Source organism: Entelurus aequoreus, linkage group LG16, assembly GCF_033978785.1.
Source record: "Entelurus aequoreus isolate RoL-2023_Sb linkage group LG16, RoL_Eaeq_v1.1, whole genome shotgun sequence".
Classification (NCBI taxonomy): domain Eukaryota; kingdom Metazoa; phylum Chordata; class Actinopteri; order Syngnathiformes; family Syngnathidae; genus Entelurus; species Entelurus aequoreus.
Genome location: NC_084746.1, coordinates 49,187,110 through 49,211,576, shown reverse-complemented (window position 1 = coordinate 49,211,576; position 24,467 = coordinate 49,187,110). Strand labels below are relative to the sequence as shown.

General features: G+C 42.3%; 1 protein-coding gene across 1 annotated transcript; it reads right to left on the bottom strand.

The window, feature by feature from the left end:
- Positions 1 to 224: 224 nt before the first annotated feature.
- Positions 225 to 24,028, bottom strand: copa (COPI coat complex subunit alpha). Its single transcript, XM_062023196.1, has 30 exons — positions 23,840 to 24,028; positions 23,277 to 23,390; positions 23,132 to 23,205; positions 21,375 to 21,455; positions 21,228 to 21,304; positions 21,032 to 21,141; positions 18,181 to 18,290; positions 17,969 to 18,068; positions 16,384 to 16,602; positions 16,162 to 16,312; positions 16,012 to 16,078; positions 15,860 to 15,935; positions 15,684 to 15,766; positions 15,324 to 15,549; positions 15,037 to 15,175; positions 10,745 to 10,907; positions 10,501 to 10,647; positions 10,196 to 10,385; positions 7,626 to 7,721; positions 7,472 to 7,560; positions 7,281 to 7,404; positions 7,111 to 7,200; positions 6,925 to 7,028; positions 5,614 to 5,760; positions 5,397 to 5,537; positions 5,126 to 5,308; positions 1,143 to 1,253; positions 899 to 1,060; positions 626 to 820; positions 225 to 553 (listed from the first exon to the last, which is right to left on the bottom strand). The coding sequence occupies exons 1-30, from the start codon at positions 23,877 to 23,879 to the stop codon at positions 494 to 496; spliced, it is 3,669 nt and encodes a 1,222-aa protein (XP_061879180.1). The 5' UTR covers positions 23,880 to 24,028; the 3' UTR covers positions 225 to 493.
- Between the last annotated feature and the right edge of the window lie 439 nt (positions 24,029 to 24,467).

Sequence of the window (24,467 nt, the reverse complement as noted above, 5' to 3'; positions counted from 1 at the left end):
TTGACTTCACAGTTTAAAAAAAAACACTCCAAAACCCCATAAAAAGAGGCATTCAAAACTGCGCACAAGCTCATGCCCAAATGCATGAACCTTATGATTTGATGCTTTGGCTTGGTTTATCACGAGTATCCAACATTACAACATTTATAAGTTAAAAAAATATGAACTTCATCATAGGTTTTTGACCTATCTTTGGACAATGATGTCAAAAACATTGCATTTCTTTCAAGTGACTTGAACTTTATTTGTTTTCCTTGTTACATATGTTGGTGTTCCTTTTTGGATTTTACATAGCATGTTCACCTCATAACACAGTAAAGAGTTGATTAAAGCCCCCACACATATGACAAAACATAAAAACACAAGTATGGTGTATTATTAAGATGGATGAAAACAATAACAAAGGGTTAGCATTGCTGTGTTTAAATCTGATATTAGTATACGTTTTTGTACAGATTCGATTCGACAAACATTTTTTTCTCTTCCCATTTTCTCAACGGAACTGAAGTGGGCTCACACGCAGACCAATCACGTCCTTGCCGATCTCCGTCACCTAGAACACAAAGATATTTAATGTCTAAAACCTTTAGTGTTCTCTAGTTTGCAGTTTTCTGTGTCTGTATACCTGTGTGACCCTGCACACCTGTCCTTTGTAAGTTGGACAGTAGCAGGCTCCGGACAGGGGGCACTTTTCAACGGGACGTCCGCGGTACAGAGGCACAAAGGAGGCGGCGCACAGATCAAAGGGATTGTGGGGGTCGTAGTTCAACTGGTGGGCGTCTGTCAGGTTCTTCTCGCAGGCTGCCATAATTTTGCGGGTCTTAGAAAGAGATGGGGTGGTGAAAGGATATATTTTTAATATGATTGTCTCGGTATAAAGAGGGGTTTGACAAATTACCTGCTGAGCAACATCGGGCTTAGGTCCCAGCTCGAGCAGGCGTCGCGCAAAACCAGCCGCCGTGTTGAAGTTACGCAGTTTGAAGAAGAGGTTCAGAGCTGTGCGCAACACCAGTACCATGTGAACAGGCTGCAGATTACAGTGAGTAAAGTAGGCAGCCATCTGTAAAAAAAACAAATCAACAAATTAGGAAACTGTAGGAAAGCGTGTGCCTTTTGGGGGGACTGATAAGAGTAAACATCACCTCACAAAGCCTCTTCTGCTCATCCAGTGTATCTTTGGGTAGCTTCTTCCTCTCAGTCTCCATGGTCAGACCCACGATGTACTCTTTGCAAATGGTGATCAACTGCTGTGCCTAAAACATCAGAATCAGAATAGTTTTTATTGCCATTGTTTGAGAACGGGTTCACAAACTAGGAATTTTTCTTGGTGCAATCGTGCACAAAAACATTGTAAGTAAACCACCATGGTCACGTAAATATACCAACATGAATAACTGTACGGATGCCGGGTTGTGCCTGTGTTGCTATGGTACTTGTACAGTACACCAATAAACATGTCAACTAACGTAGAAGAACGTCAGCTGAAAGCTCAACATAACTGTTGTTCAGAAAACCAGAAGACAAACCACTAGTCCTTAAAATGGGGCAAACGTTGAAAACAAGCGAATAGACCTGAGACCTGCGTATTATCATGATTCATTCAATAGAACACAAACACCAATGCCACAAAACCTGGCCTAGCCAATCAAACAGGTAAACATTTAATTCCTATACTGACTGAACAAGCAGCATTTACACTACAAAGTAGCATTGATATCTACATTTTCATATATAGCAAGCTTTAAAGTGTCTCAAGCTTTAAAGTCTCTCATCTGATACCACGATCATCAGACTAGAACTTTTAAATGCATAAATTATAGAACATATTTTTCTTTATTCTTTTTTACTTGTGGGGAGAAAAAGAGCATGTGTTGTTTGCTAGACAATTGGATAAACGCAGGCTTTTTCATTCACACGTCTGGGTAGTATGCAGAGCGACTGCTTTAGTCATAGTTTTCCACTGTACTTCTTTTAAATCATCAATTGTATCATCATCAGTGTTCGGAAAATTACTTTTAAAACGTAATTACAGTTACTCATTACTTTGTCAAAAAAATTGTTGAATTGCTCTTCCATAAATGTAATTATTTACCGTATTTTTCGGAGTATAAGTCGCTCCGGAGTATAAGCCGCACCGGCGGAAAATGCATAATAAAGAAGGAAAAAACATAAGTCGCACTGGAGTATAAGTCACATTTTTTGGGGAAATTTATTTGATAAAAGCCAACACCAAGAATAGACATTTGAAAGGCAATTTAAAATAAATAAAGAATAGTGAACAACAGGCTGAATAAGTATACGTTATATGAGGCATAAATAACCAACTGAGAACGTGCCTGGTATGTTAACGTAACATATTATGGTAAGAGTCATTCAAATAACTATAACATATAGAACATGCTATACGTTTACCAAACAATCTGTCACTCCTAATCGCTAAATCCCATGAAATCTTATACGTCTAGTCTCTTACGTGAATGAGCTAAACAATATTATTTGATATTTTACGGTAATGTGTTAATAATTTCACACATAAGTCGCTCATGAGTATAAGTCGCGCCCCCGGCCAAACTATGAAAAAAACTGACATATAGTCCGAAAAATACGGTACTCGGGAAAGTAATCAATGTGTTACTTTATAAAAAAACACTTTAAATATCTGGCTCATGCAGTTTAGAGACGTTCCATATTAGAGCAGTGTGCGTGTGCCTCTAAAAGGTGGTGCCTGTTGCCAAGTGACACAGCGCCCAGACAGAGCAGCATTAGCTCAGCTTCAGTTGTGTGTGTTAGTTTAGCAGTGGCAGTTAGTCTGCAGTTACACCAGCTCTGTTGAATGTTTCCACTGGATTGTGTTAGTGCTCGTTAATAAAGAGATTGAATGTGCTTCCATGACAGTCACTTTTAGAACCCGTTCTTTGTCTGTCTGGAAGATGTTCAATTTTGGAGGCCTACTCAGTGTCCTGGGTATGACGTTAAACTACATCCAGGCATTATTATTAGCCTTTATTTAACCAGGTAAAATCCCATTGAGATCAAAGATCTCTTTTCCAAGGGAGACCTGGCCAAGAGGGCAGCAGCAAGGTTACATTAAAAACAGTAAACAAATACATAAAACATCACATTTACGACATTAAAACTTGCTCACATAACACATGTGCATACAGACAAGGTAGACTGCAGTCCTTTCACAGAAGCTTTAAACTCATTCAACGTAACAAGGGTTTGAAGTTTAATATTCGATTGTAGGTTATTCCAAACCTTCGCTGCTGAAAACCTAAATGCTTTCTTGCCCAGTTCAGTTCTTACTTTGGGGACGACAAATTGCAGAACATTCATTGAACGAAGATTGTGACTTCCTTGTTTCTTTGTTAAAAGACAAGACAGATAAGATGGAGTGATACCCAGAATGGTTTTGTAGATGAAAACATACCAATGATTGAGGCGTCGAGCACATAAAGATGTCCAGTTAACCATTGAGTATAATACGCAATGGTGAGTAAGGGGAGCGCAGTTGGTGATAAATCTCAGTGCACCGTGGTACACACTATCCAGCTTGTGGAGACAACCAGCAGTAGCATTCATGTACAACACATCTCCATAGTCAATAACAGGTAAGAAGGTTGTTTCCACCAATTTCTGTTTCACAGTAAAAGAAAAGCAAGACTTGTTTCTATAATAAAACCCCAGTAAAAGTTTCAGTTTTTTTTACAACATACTGAATGTGCTCCTTAAAACTCAAGTGGTCATCAATTAAAAATCCTAAATATTTAAAAGCACATACTAACATAATTTGTTGCCCATTTCTTGTTAAAATGTTCTCACACAGTGCTGATCTTACAGTTTTTGATGTGGTAAAGAACATACACTTTGTTTTCTCTGCATTTAAAACCAGTTGAAGATAGCAGAGTTGTTCTCATGAGATGGGAGGTTGTGTGTGGGGTTAGTGAGTCCCAACTAACGTCTATAAAATGCACACAAAGAACCGTTTGCACCTTCTCTTGTGACTGGCGGGCGGTCAGCGCCATAAAGCTGAGCGGGTCCCTGGGTAATTGGGGCGCGGACAACCAACAGGACAGACTAAGTTCAACAGCCCAGTAAAGCAATTAGTCTAGGAGAAGGATCTCTGATATAAAATACCCCTCCCAACCCGCACCAAGCCAGCGTGGAAGGTGTAGGCTAATAACCAGCATGAAGAGTACGCCAAGAGATCGTTCACTATGGCAGAAACATGCTGAGGCTTTCGTCCAGCAGTGGACTGACAACGGCTGATGATGATGATGACTCAGTGGCCTAGTGGTTAGTGTCCGCTCTGAGAGGTTGTGAGTTCAAACCCCGGCCGAGTCATACCAAAGACTATAAAAATGGGACCCATTACCTCCCTGCTTGGCACTCAGCATCAAGGGTTGGAATTGGGGGTTAAATCACCAAAAATGATTCCCGGGTGCGGCACCGCTGCTGCCCACTGCTCCCCTCACCTCCCAGGGGGTGATCAAGGGGATGGGTCAAATGCAGAGGACAAATTTCACCACACCAAGTGTGTGTGTGGCAATCATTGGTACTTTAACTTAACTTAACTTCCAGATTGCAAATGAAACTACGCATCATAATTTATCTTTTGAAAATGTACACGTTTTAATATATATATCTTAAAGTAGTCACCTCTATTTCTTTTCAAGACACGTGCAAAAATAAACTTTCTAAACAGTATATAGATTCACCTGGTCACATCATTAGGTACACCTGCACACGCAGATCGATTGTCTCTGCATAAAAAAGCTGTTTTTAGCAGCATTTATGTCGCTGCATGTTGGTGTTTTTATGCGCATGCCACGATTAGATGAAACAAATACTTTATCCTACTTTCTTTTTGTGCTTCTTCACAATCTGAAGCGTGCTTACCTAATGTCCAAATAAGTACATCCACCTGGCTGTGGTGACACAACATAGCCAAGCTCCAAAGCCCCACAAACAGAGGCCTCCAAAATGGATACCTTATGATTTGATGCGTTGGCACTGAGTGTCCAACACTGTGACAACATTTACTGGTCAGAAAAGACGAGGCCAGTAACTATAAGATTAAATTGAGGTAGATCATGTATTCACTAAGGTGTGACGATCGGCTAACCTCAGCAATCTCCTGCTTGTTGTCGACGATGAGAAGAGGCACAGAAAGCAGGATGGCTCTGAAGCGCTCCACAGCGTCCTCAAAGCGCCCGGAGGTGGTCATCTGGTAGCACTGCTGCAGACGGGCAATGAGGTCCGAGAGGCGGAGTCCTACAGCAGGCAGCCCCTGCTTTGCCCCGCAGTCCTGAGAAGGAGAAATTAATATGTGTAAGATATAAAATACACTCACATCATTATCACAGACGAGTGTGATGTGGGTGGTAGTGCAGTACCTTCCAGTTCCTCTGGGGGTTGCCCCGTAGGCAGGGCTGAGAGGGCAGGGCCAGGTAGCAGGTGCGGCCCCTGGTTAGGGTCTGCATGAAGAGCGACTTGTAGGGGCCAAAGTTGACAACTCCAACTTGGTCGTGGAGCAGCTGTGGCGGCAGAGGTTTGTGATTAAACGACAACAATTACAGCTTCCTGGCAGATGTGAGGAAGACCGGGACGTACTCTCATGGCGGTCTCAAAAGAGCCAGCCAGCATGTGGTCCACTGGCAGCTGGGAGTTGTTGCACCACATCTGGGTGGGACTCATTCCCTTGGTCGGTGGGACGAAGAAGCCGTCCTCTGTTGATCCTCCTACACCCGCTGGCAGGTCCTTATGGCAACGAATAAGATACATTTAGCGGGGACTTTCATTTTTGTATGTAGTCTAATGCAGTGTTTTTTAACCACACTAGTGTGCCGTGGGAAATGATGCAACTTCACCTAATTGGTCCAAAAAATATATTTTGCAAATCAATAATTATAATCTGCTAATAATGTGCCGTTGTCTAGTGTCTGTGCTGTGTAGAGCTTGGCAGGGTAACCATGTAAAACTCCATATCAGTAGGTGGCAGCAGGTAGTTCATTGCTTTGTAGAAGTCGGAACACATCGATGATGGTTTGTCGGGATCCCAATATGCAGAGCACAGCGTGCAGGTAAAAAGGTATGTAACGCTTATACCAAAAATGAACAAAAAGGCAAGTCCCGCTAGGAAAAAGGCACTGAAGCGTAGGGATGGCTATGCAAAACAAAAGTAAAACTGAACAGGCTACAAAGTAAACAAAAACAGAATGCTGGACGACAGCAAAAACTTACAGCGTGTGGAGCAGAGACGGCGTCCACAAAGTACATCCGTACATGACATTGACAATCAACAATGTCCCCACAAAGAAGGATAGCGTATGCACAACTTAAATAGTCTTGATTGCGAAAACAAAGCAGGTGTGGGCAATAGCGCTCAAAGGAAGGCGTGAAGCTGCTACAGGAGGACACTAACAAAACAGGAAGGGTCACCAAAATAACAGTGCAAGACAGGAACTAAAGCACTACACCCAGGAAATGATAAATGATAAATGGGTTATACTTGTATAGCGCTTTTCTACCTTCAAGGTACTCAAAGCGCTTTGATACTATTTCCACATTCACACACTGATGGCGGGAGCTGCCATGCAAGGCGCTAACCAGCAGCCATCAGGAGCAAGGGTGAAGTGTCTTGCCCAAGGACACAACAGACGTGACTAGGATGGTAGAAGGTGGGGATTGAACCCCAGTAACCAGCAACCCTCCGATTGCTGGCACGGCCACTCTACCAACTTCGCCACGCCGCCCCTTAAAAAACTCAAAATAAGGCACGACAACCTGGTGGAGTTGAATTTTTTAACCTTCTCTGCTGGTGGTGTGCCTCTGTATTTTTTTTTATGAAACAAATGTGCCTTGGCTCAAAAAAGGTTGAAAAAAATTGGTCTAATGAATGATGAACGATGGAGGCTCGCCTACCAGCTCTGGAGGAAGGTCCAGGTCCTCCTCCACTTCCCAGCCCCCTCCCTCCTCTTTAGCTCCTCCTTCCTCTCCAAATCCATCCTGGGCATCCAAGAAGCCGTCTGTAAAAAAATGGAGGCGGCTTTTATAACGGTGAATCCTTTGCAACATGATTACTGCTCTTGTGTTTGAAATGATCATTGCCTTCATCCAGTTGAAGCTCCGCATCGTCTCCCCAGCCCTCGCTTCCAGCGGCGTCCATGTCCATATCTGCAGCCATCTGACCTGCTTTCCCTACAAAAATAAGAACACTTGTCACACGTCCTACTGGCTTCAGTCACCTGCTTGCATTACACTTTCATTGTCGCTCTTACCCTTGGCTGCGATGGCTCCCTCGAAGAAGCCCTTTGAGACGGTCAGAAGGGGCCAGTTGGTGTCCAAGGGGTTGATGGGCGGGGGTGGCTGCAGAAGCTGTGCATTGGCATCAATCTCAGGCACCTACAAAAGACATCAAGAGGTTTAAATGACAAATATAGTTTTACATGTATGGATGTTAACCACATACAGTCTCCTTCTCTAGATCAAATGTCTCCTTGAGGGCCTCCGCGTCTTCATCCAGTCCATGAGTGGCAGAAGTAAGGTATGCCAGAGACTCTGAAAACACATCAAAATCATGTGTTTGGACTAGAATTTTGAAATGAAAGTGAAAGTAAAGTTACTCTGGCCGCAGTTCTTCAGGATGCGAACTCTCTCGCTGACATCTCCCAGGTAGAGAGCTGCCTGGTAGTGGCCGCTCATGTCCTTCCTGATCTCAGCTACAAAAAAAGAGCACACAAACATGAGTGGTGTTGCGTCTGACCAGTCTTCCTCTCAGGAAATAAAACACACGGGTCAATCCCAGGTTCTTTTGGATGACATATATGTTGAGTAAGAAGGACCACCAAGACAGAATAGCAATATTACTAAGTTTTACTAAAGCTTTAGGAGACCAGCCCTCACAATGCGTTAAAAGCAGCATCTAGAAGCAATCTAAAAATCAAACAGAAAGAGTCAGCTTATTTAGTACGAAAACAGCCCCTACCGCCCAGAAAGAAATACAGCCTTTTTGTTCTAAACCGATAAGGCCTCCTCCACAAAAAGGGAGTACATTATACTCCCGGTAGACATTCCAGCCTTCAAAGTGAAACAGAGTTTACTAACGATCATAAGGTAAAAAACTCAAAGTGTACACATGGAAAATATTAGCTGCTTTAAACATGATTATGGATAAAGAAAGAACAATTTAAAAATATATGCATTCTCCACATTCCCCCTTCAGATCTTCTCCAGAAGATCTCTCATACCAGAGCAACACTTTTAAAGCATGCCCTACATTAAAGTAGGTGATGTTTTGGTTTTCGAGAAAGCTAGCAATAAACAATTAAACCATAGTTACATGTAAGGGGTCGAGGGGGCGGATAGAGTCAACGTCAATGTCATCATTTTCAGGGATGGAAACTAACAGTCCTCGAATGTCACTACTGTGCTTGACCCCTTTCAGTGACATAGCAAGCCCAGAAATAGGGTGGGGTTGGCCTTCAACAGCCCTAACAATGATGCGGGTGCACAGGGACCTAGCACAAGGGGCGATAAAGCATCCGCATGAAGCTATAATAGCCAAGAAAACTCCAATGGAGACCAGGGCAGACTTAGTTAGGTCAGACCACTTGCCGAAGGTGTTGTGGAGCCAATCTTTATTTAAAGGGGTCAGAGACACCGGATACTTCAGTAAGTTCTCTAGACAGGAGGCCCTCTGGACCGAGCCATCAGGGGCGGTGTTAGGAATTAAGGTGCAGCATTGGTCACCAATCAATTGGTCAATCCAAAGTTCTTTTGGATGACATATGTTGAGTAAGAAGGACCACCGAGACAGAATAGCAATATTACCAAGTTTTACTAAAGCTTTAGGACGCCAGCCCTTACAATGTGATAATAGCAGCATCAAGAAACAGTCTAAAAATCAAACAGAAAGAGTCATCTTATTTAGTACGAAAACAGCCACTCCCACCCAGAAAGAAATACAGCCTTTTTGTTCTAAACCGATTAGGCCTCCTCCACAAAAAGGGAGTACATTATACTCCCGGTAGACATTCCAGCCTTCAAGGTGAAACACAGAGTTTACTAATGTTCGTAAGGTAAGAAAAACAAAGTGTACACATGGGAAAATATTAGCTGCTTTAAACATGATAATGGATAAAAAAAGAACACTTTAAAAATATATGCATTCTCCACATTGGACTGTGGAGGAACATCACACATAGAGGCGTAACACCAAATTGTGGTCCTCCATACACAAGACTCCTGAATGGCCGCCCCCAACCCCACCCTAAACTCAACGTAGACACAGTTGGTATGTTTACGTGCACTAAAAAACAAATTATTGCATGGATTTGGATTAAAAAAAAAAAAAAATTTTTTTTTTTTTTTTTTTTTTTTTTTTTTTAAATGGTATTCACATAACTGGACAAAGCCCCTAATAATTTGTAAAAAAAAAAAAACAAAAAAAAAAACACACACACACACACACACACACACACACACACACACACACACACACACACACACACACACACACACACACACACACACACACACACACACACATATATATATGTATAACTTATAGTAAAAGCTAACAAACTGAATATAAAGTGGCCTGTATATGAATTTAAATAATTACATAACCTGTAATTATTCACTTAAATATGATTATAAAACTGTCAAGTTTTCCTTTACTTTAGAGCGTAAAGTAGAGATTATCTGATCCAACAAATCACAATAATACATTGTTATCATTTCATTATTTTTAGTGTATCTCCTGGAGGTTAAATCTCCCCCCGTTTTTAAAAATTAGTGTAGCCTCGGTTTGTAACTTCAATTGAGGGTCTTTGAACGCACCACAGTTATGGGCAATGAGATGCAAACCTGAAATATGTACATAACTCTCCCACTCTGCCACAAATGTATTCATTATATTTTTACATTTCTTCTATCAACTCCTTGTTCCAAAATGTGTGAAAGCTTGAAGTTGAGTTCTGATCCGCGTTGAGCAATGTGTTCTATGCCGCTATACAGGCGGAACAAACCATATTAATGTTATATTAACATATATTCTTATAGTCTTTTTTATTTATAAATTAAATATTTAAATGGGAAAAAAATATATTCAAACTTGACAAAAGCCCAGCGGATGCCCCGGAATGACATCCCCACACACCAAAACATATACTTTTTCATCTGAATTTCTCACCAATCTTCATCATTTTGCGCAGTTTCGCCAGATTGCCAGTGATGAGGTAGAGGAAGGTGAGCTTGTCAAAGTTCTTAGTCCTCTGGTAGCACATCTCCACCACCTGGTGGTGACCTTGCAGCAGCGCGGCCTCGCCCAGACGCTCCCAGCAGCTGCGCTCATCCAGCGCTTTGGCGGCCTCCAGCGCCACCTTGACGCACAGCAAAAAAGGAGACACTTTTAGTGGGGAACTAGTAACATTTCATACAATGAGACTTCAACTTAGAGAGACAAAGCAGTGGGAACTGCGAGTCCAGCCTGACTACCTCGATGTTTCCACACTCCAAAGCCAGGCTGAAGCGAGTCTTCTCATCTTTGACAAAGTGCAGCGCCACCTCAGGATAGCCCTTCTTCTGCAGGTAGGCAATGATGGACTGGCCCACCAGCTTGGCATTACGAACCATGTGAAGCACCTGAAATTTACAAGAAGGATTTTGAGTAAGTGCGCATTAATTATTTCAACATAAAAGCTTTTTTCCCCTCAAGGTATTCAGTTTAGTGGGGACGCACCTCATCGTACTTTCGGTTGACCAGAGCCATTTTGAAACGGTACTCTGTGGGGTCAATGGTGAGGACCCGGGGTCTGCACTCTCTGTCCAGGCAGTAAACACTGTTGCCTCGTACACGGGTCACATAGATTGGGAGGTCTAGAGTCCTGATGATGCCATGGTCACTACATAGAGAAAGTGAAACATTGAAAACAGGCAAGACTTCCCCACCTGGTCTAAAAACAGTGGATGCAACTGATGTACAATATTCTAAAAATAATGTATTAAGTTGGGGTGTATAATTATCGATTGAATAATTATCGGGTCGATGAAGGGGAATTATGACATCACACTGAATGTGCTGCTGTATGTGGGTTAGGGTGGACAAATCAAAAGCTTCTACATTGTAGGATGTTCCAAACTGCCCCTACAATTATCAAACCTCACAGTATAAACAAACATGGCTTTGGTCGTGACATTGGTCGGACTTTGAGTGCTACCCGGATCAAATGAACACTATACGAGGAAAAACAAACCCTGGATTCAACACATCAAACCTCATGAGCCACTCACTAGTATGCACACGAAAAATAGAAGTCGCTATCAGTGCCTTATTCCAGTACAAAGTGAATGCAGAGTAATCCACCTGCAACAAGTGCTCTGCAGTAAATTTGTGCAAGTAACATTCTTGGAAGTAATGCAGCGTCCTGCCAGAAGCAAAAATAGTTTAATGTTCTTTTCTAAACTTTATTGCCAACCTTAACATGCCAACAGCAGCCGTTAGCACAAGAGTGCTAGCCTAGCTAGTAGGCACAACAAAAACAACACACCACTTCCTCGAGAGAGGTTGCACTTAGGAACACCCGGAATTTTAAGCATCAATCATTCCAACTCAAGTTAGGGCTGGACAATTTATCACATTTTGATATCAATTTCGATTTTGGCTTCTCACGATCATTAAAATATTGTAAACCAACAAAAATTAATGGGCCTTGCAATGTGGATGCAAATTCCTGAGCTTGCAAGAGTGAAACGGATGAGTGAAATAAGCGCATAATGAGCGCATAAGTGAAAAAAAGACTATGTCTATGTGAAGTTTGGGATCTCACCATGGTTGTTACTTTTTATTTGACAGAGCGCTAGTATGCCTAATCAATAATCACTAAACTCAACAAAAAAAAATAAAGCCATATGATTTCTGCGTCAACGTAACCACGGACGGAATCACAGAATCGGCCAATAAAACGGAATCCGCTGTTAAACGCAGAATATCACGGAAACTGACAAAAATGTGACTGAAATGCTGCCATTGTGAGGAGAGGGAGTATTTGTTTAGGAAAATAATGTGTCCGAGAGCGCTCATTCATCCCCAAAACACTCAATGCCCGGTCGTGAACTATAAACAATGTCGAGTCAACCACTTGATACACCGAATAAAAATTAATCTAAAGCTAGCAACAACAATCCATACAACCACAACAAATCTAATATGCCTGTGTTGTTGTGAACAACATAAATGATGTAAGATCAATGTACAAACAGGACAGCAGTTTGCGTCTTTGTTTTGCCGTTTTTGTTGCATCTTTGTTGCCCTTGCTGGATTATAGAAGATGCCGATGGAGGATGTGGTCTGCAGTAGAGGAGCAACGTTCATATATTCTCAATATTCAGTGTTTAATTGTTCATATTGTAAATCCCACATTTTGTATTTTCATGTACATTCTGAGTGTCTTTTCGGTAAAAAACTAAAAAGATCTCAAAAACGGGGTGAACTTTACATTTTTTACTGAATCATATATATGACAGTCAGAATGTACATAAAATATAGAATGTGGAATTTACAATGTTAACTATGAACAATACAACACTGAATATTGAGAATATATAAACATTGCTCCTTTACTTCCCAAATCACCTCCTTGATCAACATCTTTTCAAATCCAGCAAGAGCAACAAAGATGGCAAAAAATAAAGGCCAAGTATAAAAAACATCCACTTATTTGATATACTATCACTGTTCTGCAGAACTTTCTACAACAGTGATATTACATCAAGGTCTCAGGTTTGTCGCTGTCCCACCCACTGTGCCTCGTCCTTCGTCAGCATGAAGCATTGCTTCCTACGGTTACCGTAGTGTTTGGTTAATCTATTACCAACCAAACTTTGTCTTGTGAATAAAGAGCTTTTGCTCCAACATTTATTCCTCCCTCCATGTATGCATCATAACATCTACATATTCAGCCCATGTCTTCTTTGTTCTTTGTTTGGGTCCCACATCAAACTTAAGAGAGTCAATGACTTCACCATAAAAGTAGGTGACAGTGTCATCACCAGGAAAGATGAGGTCACCTACCTAGGTTCCATTCTAGAGGCTAACCTTTCCTGTGATAAAATGGCAACCAAGGTAATCAAAAAGGTTAACCAACGAACGAGATTTCTCTACAGAATTTCCTCTCTGGTCAACAAAAGCACCTTGAGGATTCTGGCGGGAACTCTCGTTCAACCCTTTTTCGATTACGCATGCACCTCCTGGTACCCTAGCACCTCCAAAACCCTCAAATCTAAACTCCAAACATCTCAGAACAAGCTAGTCAGGTTACTTCTAGACCTCCACCCCAGATCCCACCTCACTCCTACCCACTTCTCTAAAGTGGGCTGGCTCAAGGTGGAGGACAGAGTTAAACAACTTGCACTGAGCCTAGTCTATAAAATCCGCTACACCTCCCTGATGCCGAAGTACATGTCAAACTACTTCCTTAACGTAAATCACCGCCATAACCACAACACCAGGGGGTGCTCCACTAACCACGTTAAACCCAGATTCCGAACTAACAAAGGTCTTAACTCATTCTCTTTCTATGCCACATCAATGTGGAATGCGCTCCCAACAGGTATAAAAGAAAGGGCATCTCTATCCTCCTTCAAAACCGCAATAAAAGTTCACCTCCAGGCAGCTACAACCCTAAACTAACACCCTCCCCGGATTGCTAATAATCAAATGTAAACAATCAAATGCAGATACTTTTTCTTATGCCTTCTGATCTCTCTCTCTCTCTCTCTCTATGTCCACTACTTGATGTCCATATCCCCCCCCCCCTCCACACCCCTGATTGTAAATAATGTAAATAATTCAATGTGATTATCTTGTGTGATGACTGTATTATGATGATAGTATATATATGATAGTATATATCTGTATCATGAATCAATTTAAGTGGACCCTGACTTAAACAAGTTGAAAAACTTATTCGGGTGTTACCATTTAGTGGTCAATTGTACGGAATATGTACTTCACTGTGCAACCTACTAATAAAAGTCTCAATCAATCAAAACGTTTACCTGACCATCATTATCCAGCACCATCTGCTGGTCACATTAAGTATTACAGTCAGTTTAACTGCACACCATGTTACATACTACCATACTTGCCAACCTTGAGACCGATACCGGGAGGTGGGGGGGCGTGGTTAATAGGGGAGTATATTTACAGCTAGAATTCACCAACTCAAGTATTTCATATACATATATATATATTTTATTATACATATAAATAAAATAAATACTTGAATTTCAGTGTTCCGGGGGCTATCCAGTAGATGGCATTATTGTCCTGTTTAACTTCTCCTCCGTTCATGACTCGGCCACCGTGTTCAATGGAGAAGTCTGTTTTACAAAATGTACGGGCAACATAATTACATACTCCTTCCCCTTCGAACTGTCCTGGATGAACTGAAATTCTTGTTTCTATTCGTTTTGGAACTTGCAAGCGTATTTCTTCATCTTGCTCGTCGACGGCGTCGCCATGTCTGTAACTTCCTCGTTCTTCTGCTTCGTCTCCTTGTTGTGTGCGCAGTTGTGCACTCTACTCTCTAAAAGCCGTAGATGTTATGACGTCATTGGGCAGGCAAGCTGTTTATATTGTGGGAAAGTGGACGTGAGAACAGGCTGTCCCCACTCAGGTCCGCATTGAGCTGGAGGGGGCGTGGCCTCCAGCTCCGGCTGAACACCGGGAGTTTGTCGGGGGAAATTTTCTGCCGGGAGGTTACCGGGAGAGGCGCTGAATACCGGGAGTCTCCCGCTAAAAACGGGAGGGTTGGCAAGTATGCATACTACTCTTATGTCACTCAAAAGTGCAGATTACAACCATGGGATTCATTTCTATAGTTTGAAAACATCCAGCGCGCCGCATTATACATCTCTTTCCGCTCCTTTTATTTCCTAATTAATTTGATGTTGTATCCAATTTTTTTTAATATTGAGTAAATTAAATAAAAATAAAAAGTGCAATGGAAACGGATGTGAATGGGAACATACCCAGAGGTCAGGGCGTATTTGATGTGATTGGAGGTGGTGTAAATGAAGACGCCGCTCTCGTCCCAGGCTCCGCTCTTCACTCGGATGTTCTCATGAATGTTGCACAGGCTCTCAAGCTTGCGGTTGCAGATCATAATGGCTGTAGGACAACCAGGTGGGAAAACATTTTTAAGTACCAATGATTGTCACACACACACTAGGTGTGGTGAAATTTGTCCTCTGCATTTGAAATGTTAGGCTCTTTTAGATTACTTAAGACGAGAGCCATAGTCACGCTCGGTGCTCACCGTGCTTGGCCAGCAGAGCCACGTGGCTGGTGTCAGCGCTCCACACCACATACTTGACTTTGGCGATCTTGACGGTAGCCAGCGAGCGCTTCTGCTGCACGTCAAACAGCGTCACGCCGTCGGCGTCGCGCAACAGCAGCGAGCCGGTCCCTGCGTAGAAGATCTCCTCACAGCTCGGCACCTGCACTTTCTTGACGATCTCATTCTTCAGGTTTTTGATCAGCAGCTACAAAAGTGAAGACAACTACGCAGTCAGTGGGAAATAAAATTAAAGCAGAATTGACACTTTCGACCTCAAGTAGTTCATTCTCAGTAACACTACGGGGGTAAGATTTGCTGTTGAAATGAAAGGATTCTTACAGAGTGCATTCGGTCCAGAACGGCAAATCTGTTTCTTGCCACCCAAACGGCTGTCAGGCCAGAGGACCTCTTCCCTTCTGGTGCTGAGACATGACAAACATTACAGTAAATGCCCATATATTTTCAAATAAATCACAATGGAATAGATCTGCAGAGACGTCGCAAGGTTATCATACCATCAGGGTTCTGAGAGTCACTCTCTTTGGGAATAGAGTACAGGTCATAGGTGCTGTTCTCCAGGTTTGTCGCCCTCTGAAAGAGTATTATAAACAGTATTATATATGAAACCATGTTAATGTGAGTTTTTGTTGCATGGAGAAATACTAACAGTGCAGAGCAGGACAGCATTCTCAGCAGGGTTGTAGGACATGCTGAACACTGGAAACTTAGACCCACTGGAACAAGGGGACAAAAGGTTCTCACTTGATTGCACCTGATAAATGTAATGGATGGGGCTCGTCGCTGCAAATAAACCTACCTGCGCAGCTGCATGACAGCGGTGTCCTTGCTGCTGTTGAAGTCCAGCTGACGCAGAAAGCGCTCCTTGACGTAGTAAAGCATGTTGCCGTAGACGGCATATGCTGGGCGCTCGCGCTCCAGCTTGAACACAATCATGCCGCTGTCATGGCCTGGAAGAAACAGTGGAAAATGAGCATAAACATAATCAACTGATGACAATACTCTGAAGCGGCTGACGCACCAGCAGCAAACAGGTTGAGGTTTGGGTGAGCGCCAAGCACCCAGAAACGGTCGTGGTCACGGCGGAAGGTCTGCACTCCTGTCCTCTTTGACATGTCCCATACACGGATGCTCTTGTCCTCAGAGTTGGACAGGATGAGCTCCTGGCGAGGATGGAAAACGGCACAGGAGACATTGTTGTAGTGGCCGCGGCACGTATCCAGCTCCCAGGCCTTGGACTCTGAAGGAGAAAGGACCAAAAAGGAGATCAATTACATCCCTCTAAAAGATGATGTAGAAATTATGTAATGTTTGGGTGGTCGAAGCAACAATCTGTGTTAGTGTTTCCCCCAGCACTGCAATGTATTAAATGCTGTGCGTTAATGGAGGGAGATAATGTCATTGTCTAATTCGTACAGCAGTCTCTGACTAAGGATTTTCCTCAGGGCTGTACGCTTCGCTTTTTCACTAGGAGCACCCGTACTAAATGAAAAAAATTAGTAGCACATGAAAAAATGTAGGAGCAATATAAAATGTATTGAATAGTACAAATGAATTGTCTATGAAGGTTCTCATTCATCCAGGTCATTGTCATCTCAGGGCGTTCAATCGATCGCAACTGGACTACTTCATTTGTCTTGGAAGACATTTCGGCGCTAATAGGCTTCATCAGTTCGTGCTCATAGACTTAGATTGGTCAGATATAGCAGTGTTTTTCAACCAGTGTGCCGTGAGATACAGCCTAGTCTGCCGTGGGAGATTATGCAGTTTCACTCATACCCACCCCCCGCCCCACTGTTTACCTGTATCTCACCTTTTTTGTAAGGGGCGCCGGATAATGGCAGACCCGTCAGCGATCCTGTTCTGTCTCCCAGTAATGTTTGTCTGATCTTGAATGGGATTGTGCTCAAAATTTTAATTTCCCCTCGGGGATTAATAAAGTATTTCTGATTCTGATACATTTGCAGACGTGCATGAGTGAGGGCAAATACACTACCGTTCAAAAGTTTGGGGTCACATTGAAATGTCCTTATTTTTGAAGGAAAAGCACTGTACTTTTCGATGAAGATAACTTTAAACTAGTCTTAAATTTAAAGAAATACACTCTATACATTGCTAATGTGGTAAATGACTATTCTAGCTGCAAATGTCTGGTTTTTGGTGTAATATCTACATAGGTGTATAGAGGCCCATTTCCAGAAACTATCACTCCAGTGTTCTAATGGTACAATGTGTTTGCTCATTGGCTCAGAAGGCTAATTGATGATTAGAAAACCCTTGTGCAATCATGCTCACACATCTGAAAACACTTTAGCTCGTTACAGAAGCTACAAAACTGACCTTCCTTTGAGCAGATTGAGTTTCTGGAGCATCACATTTGTGGGGTCAATTAAACGCTCAAAATGGCCAGAAAAAGAGAACTTTCATCTGAAACTCGACAGTCTATTCTTGTTCTTAGAAATGAAGGCTATTCCACAAAATTGTTTGGGTGACCCCAAACTTTTGAACGGTAGTGTAGGTAGTGCAAAATCTATTAGTGGTGGGCCATCTTAAATCAATAAATGTATAAGAAATACTGGGGGGGGGAAAAAAAGCGGTGTTCTTACCATTCATCCTCCAGATCTTGACCTGCCTGTCGTCAGCCCCCGAGACAATAAGAGGCATGCTGGGGTGGAAGGCTGCCCAGTTGACCCCCCGATCATGACCCTGGACAAAGACACGCGAGTATGGATGACTAAGAATTTCAGGGCCTAAAGACAAAATGACATCTAAATGGATGTATTTCTTTAAACTAAGGGTGCACAAAACCTTCTCTCACCTCCAGGACATGCTTGACGACAGCATCAGAGGCCCCGAACAAGTCGACACCAGACAAACCGCGGACCTCAGTCTCCACGGCGCCGGGAGACAGGTTCTTCTTCCTCAACCCTGGAACCAACATTCAGAGTACCGGTTGTGGTGGACAGGGGAGGTGTTTTGTTGTTACACAGGCCACAAGCACAGTACAGAGGGGAGAAACAAGTCAACACAAACAAATCAAACACGACAACGATGGCAAAGAAGAGAGAAGCTAGGTTTGGAGGAGAGACAACTGCTGGACCAGTAAACACGCACTGAAGACAGAAACACAGCACTACAACCTTTGCTCTCCCTCCAGCTGACTACTTTGAATCGGGTTGGGTTAGAGACGAAAAATTAGCCACGATTTGGTTGGAGGTCTTTAAAGACGACAGATTGTGATGGTGATTCCTGCCTAAAAAACAATGGGGTGAGGAGCTGGTTCAGCAGCTTAAAGAGATGGAGGGGGGAAAAGGGGCAATGGAATGGAACTCGGAACCTATGTGCAAATATGGATGTTTCCAGGTAGGGCAATGGATAAGGGGGGCACACAAGGGTAGGGTGTGGCTGATGTGGAGCAGTGGGATTGGGTGGTGTGGTAAATACTTGTATTACTGCTTTGGAAGCTCATGCGTGTTGGATGAGTCTCATGCAAAGTTAATTGTGACTTCTGGAAACAATTAAGGGTGTCCCAATACAATTTTTTTTTACTTCCTATACTGATATTGGAGCCTGGCTGATACGGAGCTTGATCCGATATTACCATACATACATACATACTTTTTGCAGTGTGGAATGTTAGAAAAGTTTGATCAAGTGGAATTACTGAATTTATTATTAACCTTCTGGAATTGACTTATGCTGTCTTTAAATTGTAGTGGATTGTCCGAAGCTTAAACAGGCAACAAAAGTAGTTTAGAACAACAAATGTATTTACCCATTATCAGAAGTGCAGGTTGAATTAAGTTGGCCGTGCAGACAGACCACATGTTACTCCGGAGTAAACAAGACACACACAAGCCAAAATCACTGTCGAGTTCCGGTCTTCTGCCATTTTTTATATGTCTCGTGTGCGTCATTGTTTGTTATCTAATGCGTCACGATTGTTTTGTTTTGGTTTTGTCTGTTCCAAAACAACCTTGTATCTCTTAGTCATATTTGGAAATTCTAAACATTCTGTAGACAGGTTGGCACAACTCCATATTCACCTTTGTCCCACTGGCACAGAATAGAAGAGAAATTAAATGAGCGTACATTCTTATTAGACATGCAATATAGGTCAAAGGTCAGAAATTCTACTACAAAATAAGACAGTATTGTAAGAATTGTGGTGATTGGTCTTTGATGATGGCCACAATAATTTGTGAAGTTAAATTCAGGACGCATTAAGTTGATGATGCGGGCAGGTTTGTTACTGGATAATCTCTAATATGCTTCTGCCTTGGAGACTTTGTATGTGAAGTGACATCAATTATATTTACATAGCGCTTTTCTCTAGTGACTCAAAGCGCTTTACAGAGTTATCGTGCATTATCTAAGTTACATTTAGACAAGTGTGGGTGGCACTGGGAGCAGGTGGGTGAAGTGTCTTGCCCAAGGACACAACAGCAGTGACTAGGATGGCAGAAGCGGGGATCGGACCCAGAACCCTCAAGTTGATGGCACGGCTGCCCCATGTATAAGTAATATGCAACTATAATACTATAATCATTTGATACTTGCTTATATTGACACGTGTTTTAGACTGCAATTTTGTTCAATTGTGGACAATCATTACATATTTCAAGCTTGTGTGCTTAGCTGTTGTGTAACTGCTAGCTCCAAGTAGCCTACCATGTTTACCCTTTGTAAATGACTTGATTAAAATACCAGAAAAGACTAACCTTGAGTGCTTGTTATTAACTGGCTGTCCACCTTTGCACAAGTAAACGCGCTGCAGGACCGCTTGTATCGGAGCACTTACGTCAACAATTTTAAGTGCAAGCTGGTATAATCTGATACTTTTCTTTTGCTGATTTTAGGCTGATATCCCATATCAATATCAAATCAGGACACCCTCGAGGAACAATGCAGTGGTTGATAGTAAGAATGTAAAAAAAGAGACTATATTCCATGCTTGGTTTGTGCAAATGCCATGCCCGATCTCTAATGGCAGACCAGACGGACAAATCGTATAGGTTTTAAAAAGTTAGTAATGGATGCGGTCTGTTAATAATTAAAAAAGTGTTTTGTATGATGCAAGTGCTAGAGAGATGTGTGTTAGCATTATAAAGCACAAAAAGTCTGCAGAAAAGCCTTGTAATTGCACAAATAAGGGAGGAAATACGTATTTTGCGTGTGAGGAGTGGGATTAATGCTTAGTTACTGAGGAGAAGCAGACAGAAGGATGAGTAAAAGCCCCCAAAAAGCAACAAACACCAACAGCAAACATTAAAAGCATGCAGTGACACACAAACACCTCCTCGGGTTCCCTTAAGAAGTCATTTGGGCTTCTTGCTCAATAGATACTTAACTAAACATCAATTAATCTGTCCTTTGAGGAGGTGCTTGTGCATATAGCCCACATAGATTCGTCCAAACGAGGAAGAGGAAGGCCCAGGACTTCTAATCCATCTGCATCCTCTTCCTCATCTGAACGTAAACACACCCAGGTTAAAATATCCCTTTTTTCTGGTGTAAAAATACGAAACCATGACAATTCTGTTCATGGCCTCATTTTACAACAGGAAAACCTTCAATTTCAACAAGGATGGCTTCAGTGTACACCCCCAGTTCTCCGTCAACACAGCCCGGCCCAGTCTCCTGTGCTCCTCTTATCCTTAAGCCCTCACCGGAGATATCCCACACTCGCACGGTCTGATCCAGACTGGCTGAGACCACCAGGTCCTCAGACGGGTGGAACTGGGCACACATCACGTAGTGATTATGGCCAGTCAGCACACTGAAAAAAATGAACACAAGAAACACAAGCGTGAACATTGAGCGTCATTGTTACAGCTGAGGTTTACTGGTAGAGGCATTTATTACCAGACGCAAGTTCTGGACTGCCAGTTCCAGATACGAATGGTCTGGTCATCGGACGCGCTCAGAATCCAGGGGTACTCCTAGAAACGAGCTAATGAATGTCACTCGGCAGGTCGGACACACCGACGTAAAGAACAGGTGACGACTCACATGGTGGAAGAAGGTGGTCCTGATGTAGTCCAGGTGTCCTAGGAGGGTGAAGAGGCAGCGTCTCAGCTTGTAGTTCCATACCTTATCAAAACACAATAGTTGTTATTGTTCAAATATTTAAATTGGGTAGCAACTTTTCATGTTACTCAAAGACAATTAAACATTTGGCTCAGGGTGGAGGACAGAGTAAAACAACTTGCACTGAGCCTGGTCTATAAAATTTGCTACACCTCCCTGATACCGAAGTACATGTCAAACTACTTCCATAGCGTAAATGACCGCCATAACCACAACACCAGGGGGAGCTCCACAAACCACGTTAAACCCAGATTCCGATCTTACAAAAGGTCTTAACTCATTCTCCTTCTATGCCACATCAATATGGAATGCACTCCCAACAGGTTTAAAAGAAAGTGCATCTCTATCCTCCTTCAAAACCGCACTAAAAGAACACCTCCTGGCAACCACAACCCTAGACTAACACCCTCCCCGGATTGTAAATAATCAAATGTATATACTTGTTCTTATGCTTTCTGAGCTCACTATGTTCACTGCTCGCTGTACATATCCTTCGAAGTCAGACCTACACTGTTCCAATGTCCATTTCTCAGATGATATAATTGTTGATGACTGAAGTGCTGATATCAACCAAACCTAACCGCACCCCCCCCCCTCAAATCCCACCCCCCGGATTGTAAATAATGTAAATATTTCAATGTATATACTCTGATGATTAACTTGTGTGATGACTGTATTATGCTGATAGTATATATTTGTACCATGAATTGATTAACGTGGACCCCGACTTAAACAAGTTGAAAAACTTATTCGGGTGTTACCATTTAGTGGTCAATTATACGGAATATGTACTGTACTGTGCTATCTACTAATAAAAGTTTCAATCAGTCATGTAAAGTAGGGGTGCCCATTACGTCGATCGCGAGCTACCGGTCGATCGCGGAGGGTGTGTCAGTTGATCGCCAACTTGGCATTGAAAAAATAGTCCTAAAAATTAGCGATCAGAAATCTTCACCATGACGTCACTTTCGTCACTTGATTGACATTCACGGCACCCGAGGGTCTCGTGAGATGACGCTGGCTGCTGCCAGCTCAGTGTGAAGGAAAAAAAGACCGTCAGGGAGGCGAGAAACAGTTTTTATTTCAACCTTACCTCCTGTCAAAAGCCTAAAGACTGACCACTTAGTCCCTGTCTTCACAATAAAAGCACTGCTCTATCCTGCCTGCGCTAACAAAATAAGAGTCTCAGAAAGCTGGCGTGCACAAGCTCGAAAGCCACGGAGTTTGCCGCCAATGTATTTCTCGTAAAGTGTATAAAAAGGAGTATGGAAGCTGGACAAATAAGATGGCAAAAAGCAACCACTTTCATTTGGTATTGGACAGAAAGGAAGACTTTTTTGCTCCTCCATTAAAAAATGTGGACGTTGTCAGCACTACTGTCTGATTCCAATCAATGCAAGTCATCAGAATCAGGTAATACACCAACTTATATTCTTGTCTTCAGGAAAGAAAGGAATCTATATGTGTTAAACATGCTTGTATTATCATTAAACACCTTTTAACTTGTTAACAAAAACATCTCTTTCATAAATAAATAAATAAATATATATATATATGAATGAGGTAGATCCCTTCGACTCGGTCATTTAAAAAGTAGCTCGCCTGCTGAAAAGTGTGGGCACCCCCCATGTAAAGGATGTATTTTGAAGACGAACATGATTATTCAAACTCAAGATTACCTTGATTTTGTAGTCATCGCCTCCCGACACGAACAGGGGCTGCTGTTTGTGGAAGTCAATTCCTCGAACAGGGCCTTGTACAACAGATTCAAATAAGTCATCACGGGTAGATAATTAATGATCACTAACATACTGCATGTATTACCATCGTGCTCGTCAAACTTGTCGATCAGCGTGCACATTCGATAGTCCCACAGCTGGATGACTCCGTTGTGCAAACTTGCAAGAACCCATGGTCTCTTCGGATGGAAACTTAGGCCTAAAATGTAGAGTATGCACATGTGAAGGCAGTTATCCTGAATTAACTGGAAGCATGAGTCACGTGATGGTTATCAATCAGATATACAGTTAAATAGGGCATCATTTTACCATGAATTGATTAACGTGGACCCCGACTTAAACAAGTTGAAAAACTTATTCGGGTGTTACCATTTAGTGGTCAATTGTACGGAATATGTACTGAACTGTGCAATCTACTAATACAAGTCTCAATCAATCTATCAATCCGCTAGCGATAGCGTTAGCATAATCACAACAGAAACATTTGCGTACATTATATTGTCTAGACTTAGCGTACAACACAGTTAGAGAAAATACTAAACATAATACGACAACGTGCAGTTGTAGAAAGACGATGACATCATGAATACAGAAATTATTTACGCTTATAGCTCGTCAACGTTAGCCTCTTAGCTAGCCGCAGCTTACCTTTAACACGGGCCGATTTAGTTTCAAATTTCGTTAACATTATCTGTAAATGTTAACGCTATGTATCCGTAAAATACCAATCCACCAGGACGTGTAATATAAATCTAATGTAGCCGGGATAGGTTTGTGCTAGGCGACTATCCCCCGTTTAAGATGACTTCTCCTCTGACACGTAGCACTGTCTGTCTTCCGTGTTGGAGCAATAAAGTTCTGGACAGTGAAAGACGCCACTGCGGCTGCGCATAGAAATTCACTAAATAGACATGCGCTGAGCATTGGCTGCTGTGACGCGAGAAATTCGGCCGCCATCTTGAAGTGGTGGCGAGGAGCCGGCGAGCAGCCTAAAACAGTGGTGTCCAAAGTGCGGCCTTTGGGCCATTTGTGGCCCCCAGCTAATTTGTTAACGGCCCCCGGCACATTCAGAAAATACTATAATCAAAAATAAAAACATAAAAAACTGTAATAAAAGAGTAAACAGGTGAAATGTAAAAAGGAAAAAGTTGCAATGATGTGTGCACTGATAACATAAAGCTGCCATGTGGACTGTTATTGACCTATTGAAGGCTCCAATTACTTCGCATGAACAATTCCACTTTGAAACATTTTCTGGGGGAAATATTGCATATTT